The sequence below is a fragment of the Oreochromis aureus genome, linkage group 2, assembly GCF_013358895.1.
Source record: "Oreochromis aureus strain Israel breed Guangdong linkage group 2, ZZ_aureus, whole genome shotgun sequence".
NCBI lineage: Eukaryota > Metazoa > Chordata > Actinopteri > Cichliformes > Cichlidae > Oreochromis > Oreochromis aureus.
Window position 1 is genome coordinate 17,392,301 of NC_052943.1, and position 13,604 is coordinate 17,405,904.

The 13,604-nt window shown below is 40.7% G+C and overlaps 3 protein-coding genes across 4 annotated transcripts in view; 1 reads left to right on the forward strand and 2 right to left on the reverse strand.

The window, feature by feature from the left end:
* The window catches only part of sytl4 (synaptotagmin-like 4), an 18,578-nt gene extending 17,192 nt beyond the window's left edge, over window positions 1-1,386 (reverse strand). The window contains exon 1 of the mRNA XM_031736362.2: window positions 1,096-1,386. The gene's annotated coding sequence lies outside the window, so the exon portion shown is untranslated. The remainder of the gene's footprint in view (window positions 1-1,095) is intronic.
* A 1,007-nt stretch (window positions 1,387-2,393) lies between these two features.
* On the reverse strand, window positions 2,394-5,722 carry trmt12 (tRNA methyltransferase 12 homolog). Its single transcript, XM_031736434.2, has 8 exons — window positions 5,600-5,722; window positions 5,474-5,526; window positions 5,171-5,339; window positions 4,875-5,073; window positions 4,625-4,775; window positions 4,427-4,536; window positions 4,005-4,162; window positions 2,394-3,644 (listed from the first exon to the last, which is right to left on the reverse strand). Exons 2-8 carry the CDS (start codon window positions 5,524-5,526, stop codon window positions 3,279-3,281), a joined length of 1,206 nt encoding a protein of 401 aa, XP_031592294.1. The 5' UTR covers window positions 5,600-5,722; the 3' UTR covers window positions 2,394-3,278.
* Window positions 5,723-5,725: 3 nt separating this feature from the next.
* Window positions 5,726-13,604, forward strand: part of zdhhc9 (zinc finger DHHC-type palmitoyltransferase 9) — a 33,788-nt gene continuing 25,909 nt past the window's right edge. Inside the window, exon 1 of one of the 2 annotated variants that reach the window (XM_039620059.1) lies at window positions 5,726-5,881. In XM_039620059.1, coding sequence (XP_039475993.1) covers window positions 5,853-5,881 — 29 coding nt within the window. In that variant the 5' untranslated portion in view covers window positions 5,726-5,852. Of the gene's footprint in view, window positions 5,882-9,742; window positions 10,580-13,604 lie in introns of those variants that run through there. The other variant, XM_031736365.2, reaches the window with a different exon arrangement.

Sequence of the window (13,604 nt, forward strand, 5' to 3'; positions counted from 1 at the left end):
TCCTATGATCTCCTGTAATGCAAGCTCACCAGAGCCCTTGAGTGAAAACAGGAACTTAGTGACTCGATTCCCTGTGACGACAATACAGCCAGACAGAAACAGTTGTGTTTATTTGGTTTTAATCAAATAACTGGGAGATGACTGAGTGACCTTTCCTTCTTCCTGTTGGCTTCCATACAGGGAAGTTGCTGCTGCCAGTATGCCATCCTGCATAACTTAGCTGGAGATTCCTCATTGGATTATTTAAATCTCATGCCAACATCAACAGCAAAGCAAAGCTTGCCTGGTGGGAATACTGATAAATCACCAGGAATACTTTCTATTTCAAGAGACGACTCTGGAAGCTTCTGGCTGAAATGACAAATGACCTAAAGAACAACCAGGATGTGAGAGGATTTTAAAATCCCACAGAATGCCTCTGCCCGGGTGAAAGCAAAAGACAACATGAACTTGGCTACGGTGCATGGTTCCCACCCTCTAAGGATACAGAGAGCAGGGTGGAGTTCAGGAGCTGAAACATTAATTTAAACCCAGCATCAGCCTTATCATCTGTCATGTCCCATCTGAAACTGTATGCTCCAATTAAACTCCCTGCAGGGTGATTTAAGCAGAAGCAAAATGTACCCCTGAGTGAGGCAAGCTGTGAGAAAGCTCCCGTTTCCAAGCACGCATGAAAAACGTGATAACTTTTTCCTCATTGTTTGAATGCCTGGAGCCTGTTATTATGATAGGAGGGGTTGAAGAATACCTGCAGGGCAACTTAGTGAGAGAATAAGCTTCAAGGAAACGGTCAATACTCTGAGTTAGTGAGGCAGGTAATTCTTTACCAATAGTAAACATAAAGGAGGTAAAAGCATTAAAAACAAACAACGCTGACAGATTTAAATACAGACTGGAAGAGTTAAAAAGAACTCGACTATGAGCTGCTAACTGCTCCTTATCTGAAAGTCCAATTAACGCTAACGTTACATCAAAAAACCGCCTGAGACTTCCCTTTTTCGTGCTGTACAGACCAGTCTGGGAAATCGCTGCAACTGTCGCGAAGCTTACTAAATAAAAAAAAGCACCTGACTCATTAAAGGAAATTAAACATACCTGTTGGTAGAAGTCCACGGAGACCAGCCGCTATACGATTCGCAAGTCACTCCCGAGAGAAAATACAGGCAAAAGTGTTACCAGCAGCACGCGAGCTCACCGCGCGCTCACAATCACACCACCGTGTAGGTACACACAGCTGTAGTCACTCTGCTTCGTGGCTAAGACCCTAACCGTGCCCGAGTCTCCTTAACTGCTGACTTTGTGGCGGAAGATAAGTAAAGTTTGCCGGAGACGCTCAGGAGCGCCTCTCTCTCTCCACATTTTCCATGACAGGTGCTTTTCCTTTGCTCTATTTACCGGAGGAGGGCTGGGTGTGGAAAATCTCGCCCATATCTTGGTTTCCTTTCTCCCTCCAAGCTGTTTTTTTTTCTAATCCTTGGAAACTTGGAACAAAGAAAGTGCATGCATATGCGCTTTTCATTTTGCATTTGGCATAAAAATTTGCACGTAAATGTGCGAAATTCAATATGCAAACGAGAGAGAGAGAAGCACAGCAGATAGTTACTCATAGTTGTAATACCGGGCTATTATTATTTGTTGTTAGGGCACAGCCATAAGAGAGCAGAGCATAAAGCAAATGATTTCTGAGTTTTAAAAAACGACAGCAGCTTTTAAGCCTGAAACACATGTCGTTTAATTAAAAAAAAACAAAACAAAAAAACAACAACAACAAATTTTCAAAGTCCTTTTTGGAAGAAAAACCCCTCCCTGTTGTTTCATGTCTTATTTTACTGTAAAAGCCCAAGAAATTTTACTTAGTAAACGCATTTTTGATTATAAGAAAAGGAGTCACTTGAATTTATTACCACTTATTCCTGCATAAACTATTATTTAGGTTAATACGTTTTTGAGTACATATAATGTTCTGTTTGTTTTCATGTCTGTTTGATAACTGGGCGGTGGGAGTGACCTCAATCTAAGGCAAACCTAATAAATCTATAGGTTTAAAACAAGCTATGCTACCTTGTTATTCTAACTAGACGATGACTTTGATACAAGTCAGGTGCTTCAATATTATTAACACATATAAATAAAGAGAAATAGGATGAAGCAGGCAGATAAAGGAGGATAAATAATACATTGGAGCACCACAAGCCAGATTAGCTTCATTGCTCCAGGGCATTGATTTCTCCTGGAAGGATGGACCCATCCATCCATGCAGAAGATATTCCCTTATTAAGGGTCAAATCTCTTGTATCTACTTAACTGGACTCAGACCACGTGCCTGTAAAAAACCAAATCATATGATTCACATAACTTCTCCATGTATGAAAACTGCATTCTGCAGACATTTATTCAGGCTTTTCCTTTAATCTGTCATTCATATAGATCATGGTAGTAAAACATTCCCCCTTTAAAGCAAACAAAAAAACAACAACAAGGAGGGTTGTGGATCTTCAATCATGCCAGATTTATGACTAATGCAGAATAACAGTGATAATAGTGTATTTGCTTTCCAATGCAGCAACCCTCGACTGTACTAGTAATCAAACACAACAATGAGCTGCTCTTGAGCAAGGCACAGCCAGACTGTCTAGTTGCTCGCTGGTAACACTGTGACTTTGGTGCACTCGTGAAAGGGATTGGGGATTGCAACTAATTCCCATGAACAAGGAATTTCCAGCGCCGGTCATAAGTCCCTTGCACAAAAGTGAGGCAGTCAACCTGAGGCCTGTATTACATTCAAAGCAAGTTCACATCTCCGTACATTAGCCACAAGATGACGCAGTCCTACGAAGGTGGTTATAAACTCAACATGTCAACCCAGTGTTTCCCATAATCCAGCTACGAGCATGTTCACATGAAAGAAAAACATGCATCTGGATGTCCATGCCAGAAGAGTGCATATTTTAAGATGAGCAAAAACTAGACCTTCCTTCTACCTGTGCAGATCCATAGGCTTTTCCACGAGGTAAGGTCATCAGCATAAGTTACCCTGGCAACGCACCCAGAGTAAGAACTGAACCACCTTTGCAAGACTGGAGACCCAGGGTTAACCCCAAAGTTACGTTGCTAAGCCACTAATCCTGCTTTGTAGTGCAGGCCTCTGGATAAATAATGTCTGCGGTTGGTTTGTCACAGCCTGACAAATGATTAAACCAGCTTGTGTAGGGTTTGGTTAGTAACTTCTGTTTGTTGAACACCACAGTGTCTGTTTAGTATTTGTGATGATTACTTTCTCAGGAAGGCCTGCACTCCAAGTCCAGCACGACATGGTGAACATGAGGTGCATATGACTTAACGTGCTCTATGTGCTGGATGTTTGTTGTCCACAGTGTACCAGTGAAGTCCTTTAAAAGAGAAGCGATGTGCTTTGCTGTGTCATCGGCCCAGGCCTGCCACACCTCTCTGTCTGCTTTTTTCCCAGAAACCTTCTGGGGGGCATCGCTGGCTGTACTGTGCTGTACCGGCGAGGTAACGTTCTGGTGTATGTGTAAAATGCCTCCTGTTGCTCTCCTGAGCAGTCGACAGGCGACAGACCAGCTGTCCTCAGAGCTCGGTATGAGACCCAGGTTCACTCGGTCAGCGACACCACACAGCTGGAGCTGGAAAAACAAAAGTTAGACAAAAAGAGGTGATTACAAAAACCTGTATAGCGTATCTTTTTTTCTTAAAGCAGAATAAAAGGCAATTACATTTTTATAACAATGGTAAAAACTCATCACACTTGCTGATGATCATTTAATAAAGAGGATTTAATTAGCAGTCCCTGGCTGATACTTGCCTTCTTAATTAAGGGTAAATAAGGGTGTACGTGCGGCACACAGTCCTGAGATATCTATCTCATAGTTAAAATAGATATAGTTTTTATTAGAGGTGGACTTTCTCTGATGAAATTATCATCTAAAACTGTAGTATATAAACACCACATGCAGCATAAGATATAATGATTCGATAAACTTTACTTGGCGATTATCTCCTTGGTGAATCGTACAGCGGTCAGACACTCCGTTTGCCTCGAGGTTTTTCTTTAGAGCTTCGACAGCGTTGGGGTTCCACTCACAAGCATGAACGTGACTGGCCTTTGCATGCACCAGATATGGGAGAGTGAAGTATCCAATACCTGAAGTAAGGCACAAATGTGAAAATTAAACAACAATATGCATCATAATTTGGTTGTTTTTAGGTAGCACACAGCTGTAAGAGCAATAGTACATGAGCAGTGAACTCAGCTGCACCTCCATTTGATTCAGAATTCAAGGAAACGACATCATTCAGTAACTTTATTTCATATCTACTAAAATTGGTCCTTTTAACCTTCAAAAAGTTACATTTACCACAGATTCCTTTTATTGCAATCACATAATATATTTTCCAGTTTTATTACCTGCATATAAATCCACTACAGTCTCCCCTCTGCAGTCAAATCCAGCCACCCGGAGCTTCTCTGTTATGTTTCCAGCCGAGAACATGCACTTGGTAACATCAAACTCATAACTGAAACAAACACGAAGCAGACATTTTCACACACATTTTAGTTTAATAAGCATGTCCCCAAGTGCTGAAATCTATGACTGATTATTACCTAATGCCATTGTCTACATGTTTGACCCAGCTGTGCTCTCCTAGCAGCATCGTCACCTCAGGAGATCTAAATCCATCTCTTGAAATTCTCCTGATCTTTGCTAGGCGCTTTGCTCCCAGTCCTCTGGCCACTGTGCTCCAAAGCTGTTGATCTAAAAGAGTTAAAAAAGTAGCCAGTGAGCCTCCTCGTGAATTATTCTGTACATTTAGTGGTAAAGTAAAACATGGTGCAGTTTGAGATCAGTAGCTACCCATGTTTTCCCATAATGGCAGAACAAAACAAGTGTCTCCCAGCAGGACTAGGTCTCCATGTCGCTGGAAACTGCGAGGGAGGTCTCTCTTCAGCTCTTCTGTCCATCTTTCACCATGAGACTCCAACAGCTCCTGGAGGACTTTCTCCAGTTTACTACCACTCGCCCTTCCTTTCTCTTTTTTTGACTGCAGAGCAGACTGTGGTGAAAGCAGGACAGACAAGAAAATATTCACAGAGTACAGAGTATTCATCAGTAAAGCTTGCTGTTAATAATAATCGTTCAGCTTTAATTACCTTACTCCAAACTACTTCACAAGCATCATCTGAAGCCACAGTGGTCCTGAAAGACTGAAGATCGAGCTGGGACAAACAGGATGCTAAAATGGGCAGGAGGACTGTCCCATCTGAGTCTTTCACTAAACTCAAACTCAGGTCCAGAGCCCCTTTGGACTGTAGTGACCTCCTGTGAAATAAAATGCATGTTCAATATAATGTCAAAGTTATTTCAAACAGGCTGTTTGTTAAAATCAATCAGCTCCTTTTTGCTAATGCTAATTCCTAGCTGCCGTTGATAGCAATGATTAAATCGTGGATTACCTGAGCTTCTGAGCCTGACACTGAGGCACACGAAGGCATGGCACACCGTCCATCTGTAAACAAACAAATCAGCTCTATTTACATTTAGATTACGATGCAAACAAAGACCAGATGGACGTCAACAACCTGGTAGCAGCTTCCCTACTACACGCAACCCGTGTTTCCAGTCGGACTGTTATGCCGGACGGACAACTCCGAAAACAAGCGGTTGATAAACCAAACATATATTAACAAAAACGGCACCCGGCGAACACATTTTTAATGTTTTTGTCTCTATTTATTTTACTGCTAGAAAACTACAGCTCTTGCTCAATTAAACGAGGCCAAAAACCATTAAGTGATAGTCAGTTTTGGAGAAGTTGCTCACTGAGCCCGATAGATGGAGACAAAAGGAAGAGAAATCAGAGGGTAAGTTACGGCAGGTAAAGCAACTTTAAAGTAAAGCAGACTAAAGATCCTCCAGAATCAATCTAAAACTAATATCTATAATAAGATATAAAAATTCAACTGTTTGGGTTTATTCTTGGTGTGCCTTTATTCATATTGTTTTTTTTGTAATATAGTCAAGTTATTTTGTAGGCGTGTACTAATGCAACAGAAGCATCAGTAGACACGTGTACTCAAAGGCCACTTTATTAGGTACACTTTACTAGTACCTGCAGATCTTTGCAAACCTTTATGGCATAGATTCACCAAGGTGCAGGAAATATTTGTCAGATATTTTAGTTAATGTTGACATGATAGCATCACACAGTTGCTGTTGATTTGTTGGCTGCACATTCATGATAGGCTGTGGCATTTAAATGACGCTCACTTGGTACTAAGGGGTCCAAAGTGTGCCAAGAAAATGTCCCCCCACACCACCATTACCAGACTGAATGATTGATAAAAGGCAGGATGGATCTATGTTTCCATGCTGTTCAAGCCAAATCCTCATCCTGCCATTTGAAGGACCAGGCACCTTTTTACCATTGCTCTGTTGTCCAGTTTTAGCAAGTCCCTGCAAAATGTCACCTGACTTTCCTATTCTTAGCTGATTGGAGTGGTACCCAGTTTTGTCTTCTGCTGCTGTAACCATCTGCTTCACTGTTCAACGTCTTGTGTTTAGAGATCCTCTTATGCAAAGCTTTGTTGTAACAAGTGTTTATTTGAATGGTTATTTGAGTTAATATTGCCTTTCTGTTAGCTTGAAGCAGTCTGGCCATTTTCCTCTGAACTCTGGCATAAACCAGTGAACTGTTACCGACAGGATATTTTTTTCTTTTACGGACCATTCTCTGTAAACCCTAGAGACGGCTCTGCAGCAAAATTCAATTTCTGAAATACTCAAATCACCCATCTGGCACCAACAACCATGCCACCTTCAAAGTCACTTAAACCACCTTTCTTCCTCATTCTTATGCTTGGTTTGAACTTCAGCAGGTCTTCTGGACCATGTCTACACGCCTAAATGCAGTTAAGTTTTTGCTAAACAAATTTAAGGACAAATTTCACTGCAAATTTAGGAAAATGACAGTATGCACCTGTGAGATGTCTAATAGCCAGGAATTCCAAATTTCTTCTATTAGCAGGGCTGCAGTCCCCCAAAAAACTGCAATTTGATATGAGTTGTATTAATAGCCTTTTGGAATATGTGTTTGTTAGTGCCCAAAAGATGGAGGCACTATTGGCATGCCTATCTCAGACAATTTTCCTTTTCTTCCGAGATTACGTTATCTGTCTATTAGTGTGTATGACATTAGATCAGTCATGCCACCACTGAGCGTTCCCCTTAAAAAAAGATCGGCCCTGTTTGACAGATCTAATGAAAAGTGTCATCTGAATTTAAATTCAGACTTTAACCTGTCTGCAGCTGGGGGTGCATTTGAACTTGAGAGGGCGGGCGGGTCAATGCTACATCTGACACATCATCCATTATCTCTGTGTTTGATGCGGTGTTGGAGATGTTATCATAGCAGTATGAGTGAACTGAGGCAATATTGTAGCATTGTGATATATATATATATGTATATATATATATATACACACACACACACACACACACACACACACATATATATATATGTATATATGCAGCTGTATATAACAAATTAAAGGAAATCAACAGCTTGCCAGCTTGAATGCATATCCTGGTATTAAATTCACAACTGTCCTGGACTACTGAAGGGATGGACCATTCTTGATCAGCCATTATTTTAAAAGATTGGTGGACATTGTCTCACATGTTGGCTCAGAGATTTGGTGACTGCAAAGTTTGTAGCATATGATTCACATCATTTCAGTAATAATCAAGCTATTCATTTGCATTGACTCTTCACTCTAAAGGTCACATAGAGTGGCAGGAAAATGCCTTCCACAATGTAACACAACCAGCAAATCCCCTTAATGTAGTGGCACAGGTTTATTTGTTCCCCACCTGTACCTTGTGTGGCCAGTGTAAAAGTGTCAGACATAAAACCAAACTGACTTACGTATCCGTCAAAATCGTTATGAACAGTGTAGCTTTCAAATAAAACAATAACCAAACTCAATGGTGATAACTCAGTTAAATACTTTTCCCAATTAAGAAATATTGTGGAGCAAAGCATTATGAGCAAAGCATTATACACAAGTGTATAATGCTTTGCTCACAGCATAAGACTCTTATTCACCTTCTTCTTAAATTTTAGTCAAAATTGTTAATGTAACCATACGATTGTGATCAAGATCCAATAAGAAGTAAGAAATACATGTGATCTATGTATAGGAGTTGCTCTTAAATGATCATTCTTGAATTTGTTATATATTTGTTATATGAATAAAACACTATTAATTCTTATGAAGAAATACACACCTAATGAAAATGCTGTCCTTCTCCTGACTATCAGTACAACCGACAACATCTATTCAAAACTTCAAAACTCTATCAAACTATAATTATCCATAACTGTAAATTTGCAATTTTGCACATTTATATTAACCTGTAAATTTGCTATTTTTGTGCGTATCTCTACATATACGCCTTAGTATTGCATACTCTGTATATATTATCACTGTGACAGTGTTGCAACTACTTGCACTTTAAATTCTGATTACACTCACACATAAGCTACAAGATCTACAAAGCACTGTTTTACTTATTACTACTTTCTTTTTAGTCTTTTTAGTTGTGTGAAGGGAACCTGCAAAGTAAGAATTTCATTACTCTGCGTAACCTTTTGTGTTTTGCAGTGTACATCACAATAAACTACTTGAATCTTGAATCTTAAATCAAGGAAGAGAGGTCATTGACATTAATCAGTCTGGAAAAGGTTACAAAGCCTCTTATAAGGCTTTAAACTGTGGACTATTAAGACAAAAGTTTAACTTTCTTGAAGGTTTACATCCTGTTACATCTGACATAAAGGTAGCACAGAATATCATAAAAAGAACATCATAACAAAAGACATGGTGGAGGTAGTGCCAGACCATCGTCTGGGGCTGCTTTGCTGCTTCAGGACCTGTTCGACTTGTTTTACTTGATGGAACCGTGAATTGTGCTCTCTCCCAGATAATCATGAAGGAGAATGTCAAGCCGTCAGTTTGTGCCCTGAAGCTTACTTGGGTTATACATCAGAAAAACGATCTGAAACACAGCTCATCCACCTCTGAATGACTAAAATAAATAAACAAATAAGTAAAAATGAAGGTTATGGAGTGGCCTAGTCAAGGTCTGACCTTAAATTAGATGCTTTGGCGTGACCTTAAACAGTTCATGTTGGAAAACCCTCCATGTGGAGGGTTTATAGATATAGATATAGATCTATATCGCATCGATTTTAAGCTTTGCAATTAGTTTGAAACATGTAAGTGTGAAAAATATGCCAAAAATAAGAAATGAGGGCGGGGACAAAGAGTTTTTCACACCATTGTGCACACGTGGTGTTAGAAATGCAAGTGTATTAATAATATAGCTGACATACACCGTGCAACAATTCATGTGGTCAAATCTTCAAAATGTATTGGTTTGTTTAAGCCTGTCAAACTGTCATGTGTGATGCAGAATAAATAATGTTAAAAAAGACCTCTGCATTGTTTATCTCTGCTCTCGTGGGGGATTAATCCCTCTGGTTTCCATTACCAATTAACTCCAATAAAACACTTCACGCTCTGCTCCCTTGGGCAATACGATAGGCGAGCAATTTAGCATATTAATGTGATCGAGACAGGACCTGTTCCTGTGTCCTTTGTTCCCTTTTTCTTTCACCTGTCCTGCCCCTTTAAGATTAGACATTTCAATCTAGGCGTGTTTCCTGCTACCATTGACTAAAACCGAGAGCTGGCAGGCTGTAGGGGGGAAAGGCATATCCAAGAGCTTTACATATTCCTGGACACACTGGCGATTCTTTCTTATGTTTTTTTTCTTTAAATGAAGGCTGTTTAACCAGCAGTGCAGTCACAGTCTAACAGCCTATTTGTGAAGACCCAGCAGCTGCTCGCCCGTAAAACCATTTATGATTTATCGAGATGATATGAATGTCAGTCGGTCAAGGTCCGCTCTTCCTATTCAAACGCTGGATTTTCAGGTTTCTGGTGGGAATCATCTGCCGCACGCATTTGGATGAATTTCTCCTGATTTCCAGAGGAGCGTGAAGGGATTGGGGTTGTTTGAGCGGAGAGGGAGGCTCACTGTGGGAATGACATGCTGCAGTAAAGACGGGAAATAATATGGATTAGAAAACGCTGATGATGTGACTGCGACACTTTGAATGGTCAGAAAATGCTTCCCAGCCGCCACTTAGCGCACAAGTCTTTAATATCACTCATTAACTGGACTGTTTTTGACTAAATACTATTTTGGGAAGGGGCTACATGTGCGCAGATCCCCTCCCGAGCCATCGGCGTATTGTCTGAATCGCTTTGCAGTATAAATACTTGTATTGACCCAAAGAAGCGCACACTGCTGATCTGAGAAGAGGACACCATGTCGGCGGTGATGATAACACGAAAGGTGCGAAAATGGGAGAAGCTCCCGGGGAAAAACACTTTCTGCTGCGACGGACGGGTGATGATGGCCCGGCAGAAGGGCGTCTTCTACCTGACCCTCTTCCTCATCGCCGGGACCTGCGCCCTCTTCTTCGCTTTCGAGTAAGTCATACCCCGTGGCAAAGTTATCAGCTGCTCCAAAAAGTGTTTGTAACTCCCTTTAGGCCTCTTATGCCTTTTCCAGTTCCCAAAATATCGAGTCTTATAGCCTTATCCAGCATTTGCCAACTTTAGAGGTGCATAAAATCAGTATAAACTCATATAATAAATATTTTAGCTTCTCAAATGTTCCTTCAGTCAAAAAACATCCGTCACTGCTTATTTACGTGTTAGAGATCCGGTGTCCGCCCTGACAATATAGGTTATTGGATCATGAAATGCATTAACAATTAACAATTTATTTAGATTGATTGATCTGGAAAGCAGTATCCACCTTCTCAGAACCCAAGGCATATCCTTGACTAGCTGAATATCCTAATGCATCACAAAGAGTAAGGTAAAGTCCTCACCTTTGATTAGGTTAAATCAGCAAATCAAGCTTGTACCTGATCCTGATATCTGTTGTGTGTAGCTGATCTGAAAAAGATTTTTAAAGGAGTATTGGATTTCTGTTACCTTTTTAAACCTACTTAATGGTAATGTGATCCTGGGATCAGTGGTGGGCAGTAACTGTAACCTCCTTTTATGGTCTTCATTTGTAACAGGCAACAATTTCACTTTGATAACCTCATATTCATGTCTTGTTGATCTAAATTCTCTTCTTGACAGAGAAGATGGTTCTGACTGACCACATACTGAGTTGTTCAATATTTAACGACACAAGTCGTTCAGCTTCGCGGCTGGTTTAAGACAGAAAAGCTGCCCAGTTCTGTCCCAATCCACTACTTGCACAACCCATTGGACTCATTACCCCGGCAAGCACTGTCGACCTGCTCAGATGCTGCTCTTGAACCCAGATGTCATCAGTTCATGCTGTACTGAGGAGTGCCTTTAAAATGAAGAACATGGACGTGGCTCATAAAGCAGTGCTGCTTACACTTTCTGTCCACGTCCTTTTTATTTCCTCTTTTCTTTCTTGGTAGTTTTTAAATGACACAGAACACAATGATTTGGCACAAAATCCTGCTGTGTAACACAGTAACCTCTGTTGACTGTGGGTGTGTATGCGGCTACCAGGCCAAATGGATTTGGAGCACAGCGGAGAAGTAGCTGCTCTTGCATAGTGCCAGGCCCTTCCCGTCTCTGTCTGCCTGCACGTTAATGGCCTCTTGCTTTCCTCTGAGTCTGCACAGAAGGAGCCGTTGTCCGGCTCAGAGCACAGAGGGAAAAGGATGATACTGCTCACGCTGAGCATCCAGAGCTGGGAGGAGGCATTATGATAACTGATAGCTAGAGGGTCGTTAACTTGCTATGTTCATATTACAGCACAATATAATTATCTTGCTGGGTGGGACAGCTACTGAAGTTGGGCCCGAGCAACATGGGGGTAATTGCTAAATTCAGTTACAAGGTAACTTGATACATTTGAAGCTATGACAGGGTGAAAGGCTCTGAGGTATAATGCATTCACAAAATGCCAATTTAAGTAGTAATAGAAGCATTAAAACACCAAGTCTAAGCTCTTTGCTATTGTAGAATTATTTGTCAGCTAGTGCGAGAGCTGTAAGTAACAGCTGTTTTCATAATTAATGCTTCTGCTGCTGATTATGTTCATTTTCTGCATTTTCCAGAGTCTGAGTCTGAATCTGCTTGTTCAGAGTACTTATTTTATCTTAAAACCCGACTGAAACCCTGCCCATCGCTTGTCACCCATGAATAAATAACAACTATTGCATAATCATGAAACTTAGCACAGACATTCAGGCTCCCCAAAAGAAACCAATTGTAATCCCCCAACCCCAAGTCTTGAATCTTTCCTGGTGTGGTTCCTGGTGTGACTCCTCAATACGTCATGTGTAAGAAATGCAGGGAGACCATGTGGAGAGCAAAAGAAAAGTGCACTTAATTGCAATTTCAAGGTCACAAGATATGTTTTGAAGATGACTCAACTTTCTTCTAGCTGCTTTAAGATAATCTGCATTCATAGTTGGACTGAAATTTGTCCTTAATTTCAGCTACACCAAATGGCACGAACCGTTGAGCGTTCCCTCAGAAAACGCCTGTTAAGTTTCCCCACTAGATGATGTTGTGATGATGTTCTAGCCACCACTGTGACAAAATTACTTTGATTTATGTCTAAATCATTGCAAAAATGATCACATTTGTAACAGCTGCTGCTCTCTTTTGAAATGTCATCATGTTAAGCTGCTAAACTAAGCCACGCTAGTGGATAAATATCTGTTAGGCTTGTCATTATGAGTATAAATCAGTATGCTGACGTTAGGATTATCTGGCTCATTTTGTGCTAAAAATGGAAAAAAAGGTATAAAACAGAAGCCGATAAATTATCAGTTAATCTGTAAAACTAATATTTGTTGAATTTCACTGATCTAAAACACTAAAAACAAACCAGTGATCAAAAATGTAATTTTTGTATAAAGGCTTGCAACACATTAAAGACTGTATTGCAGTCGATTGTGTGACGCTGCATCAGTATAATCAGCTAAGCTGCCTGTCAGGGCAACGTCTTGCTGTTTCTTTATCTTGGAGAATTCCTTCCTCACATGTGAGCTTAAGGTTGGGCAGTGTGCTGCACCGTGACGTTGATGGCAGAACAAGGGAGGGCAGTGTCATGGCGTGAGCTGGCTAATATCCAAGACCAGGGAAGCAGACATCTCACTTTTATCATCAGCCACCGGCACCATGTGCAGGGAGACCCCGACGTGTTTTAATTTGTGCTAAATTGCGGAAACCAGTGGCTGAGTACACAAATGGAAAGATGCATTAGGAACAAGTAAACAAATTAGTCACTGAAGAAATGGGCCCAGCCTTTTTAGTTTTCTTTTCCCTTGCTGGGCAGAATTTTAAGTCTTTACATCCTTACTTTATTGGATTTGTGCTGATCCTTTTTGCATATGTATTAAACTGGGTATTGCATTCAGTGTGTGTACAGAGGGCTTTAGCATGTACATATCCGCAGAAGGCTTACTTGCAGATAGATGTTTGCAGGTTTGGTCTCTATTTGCTG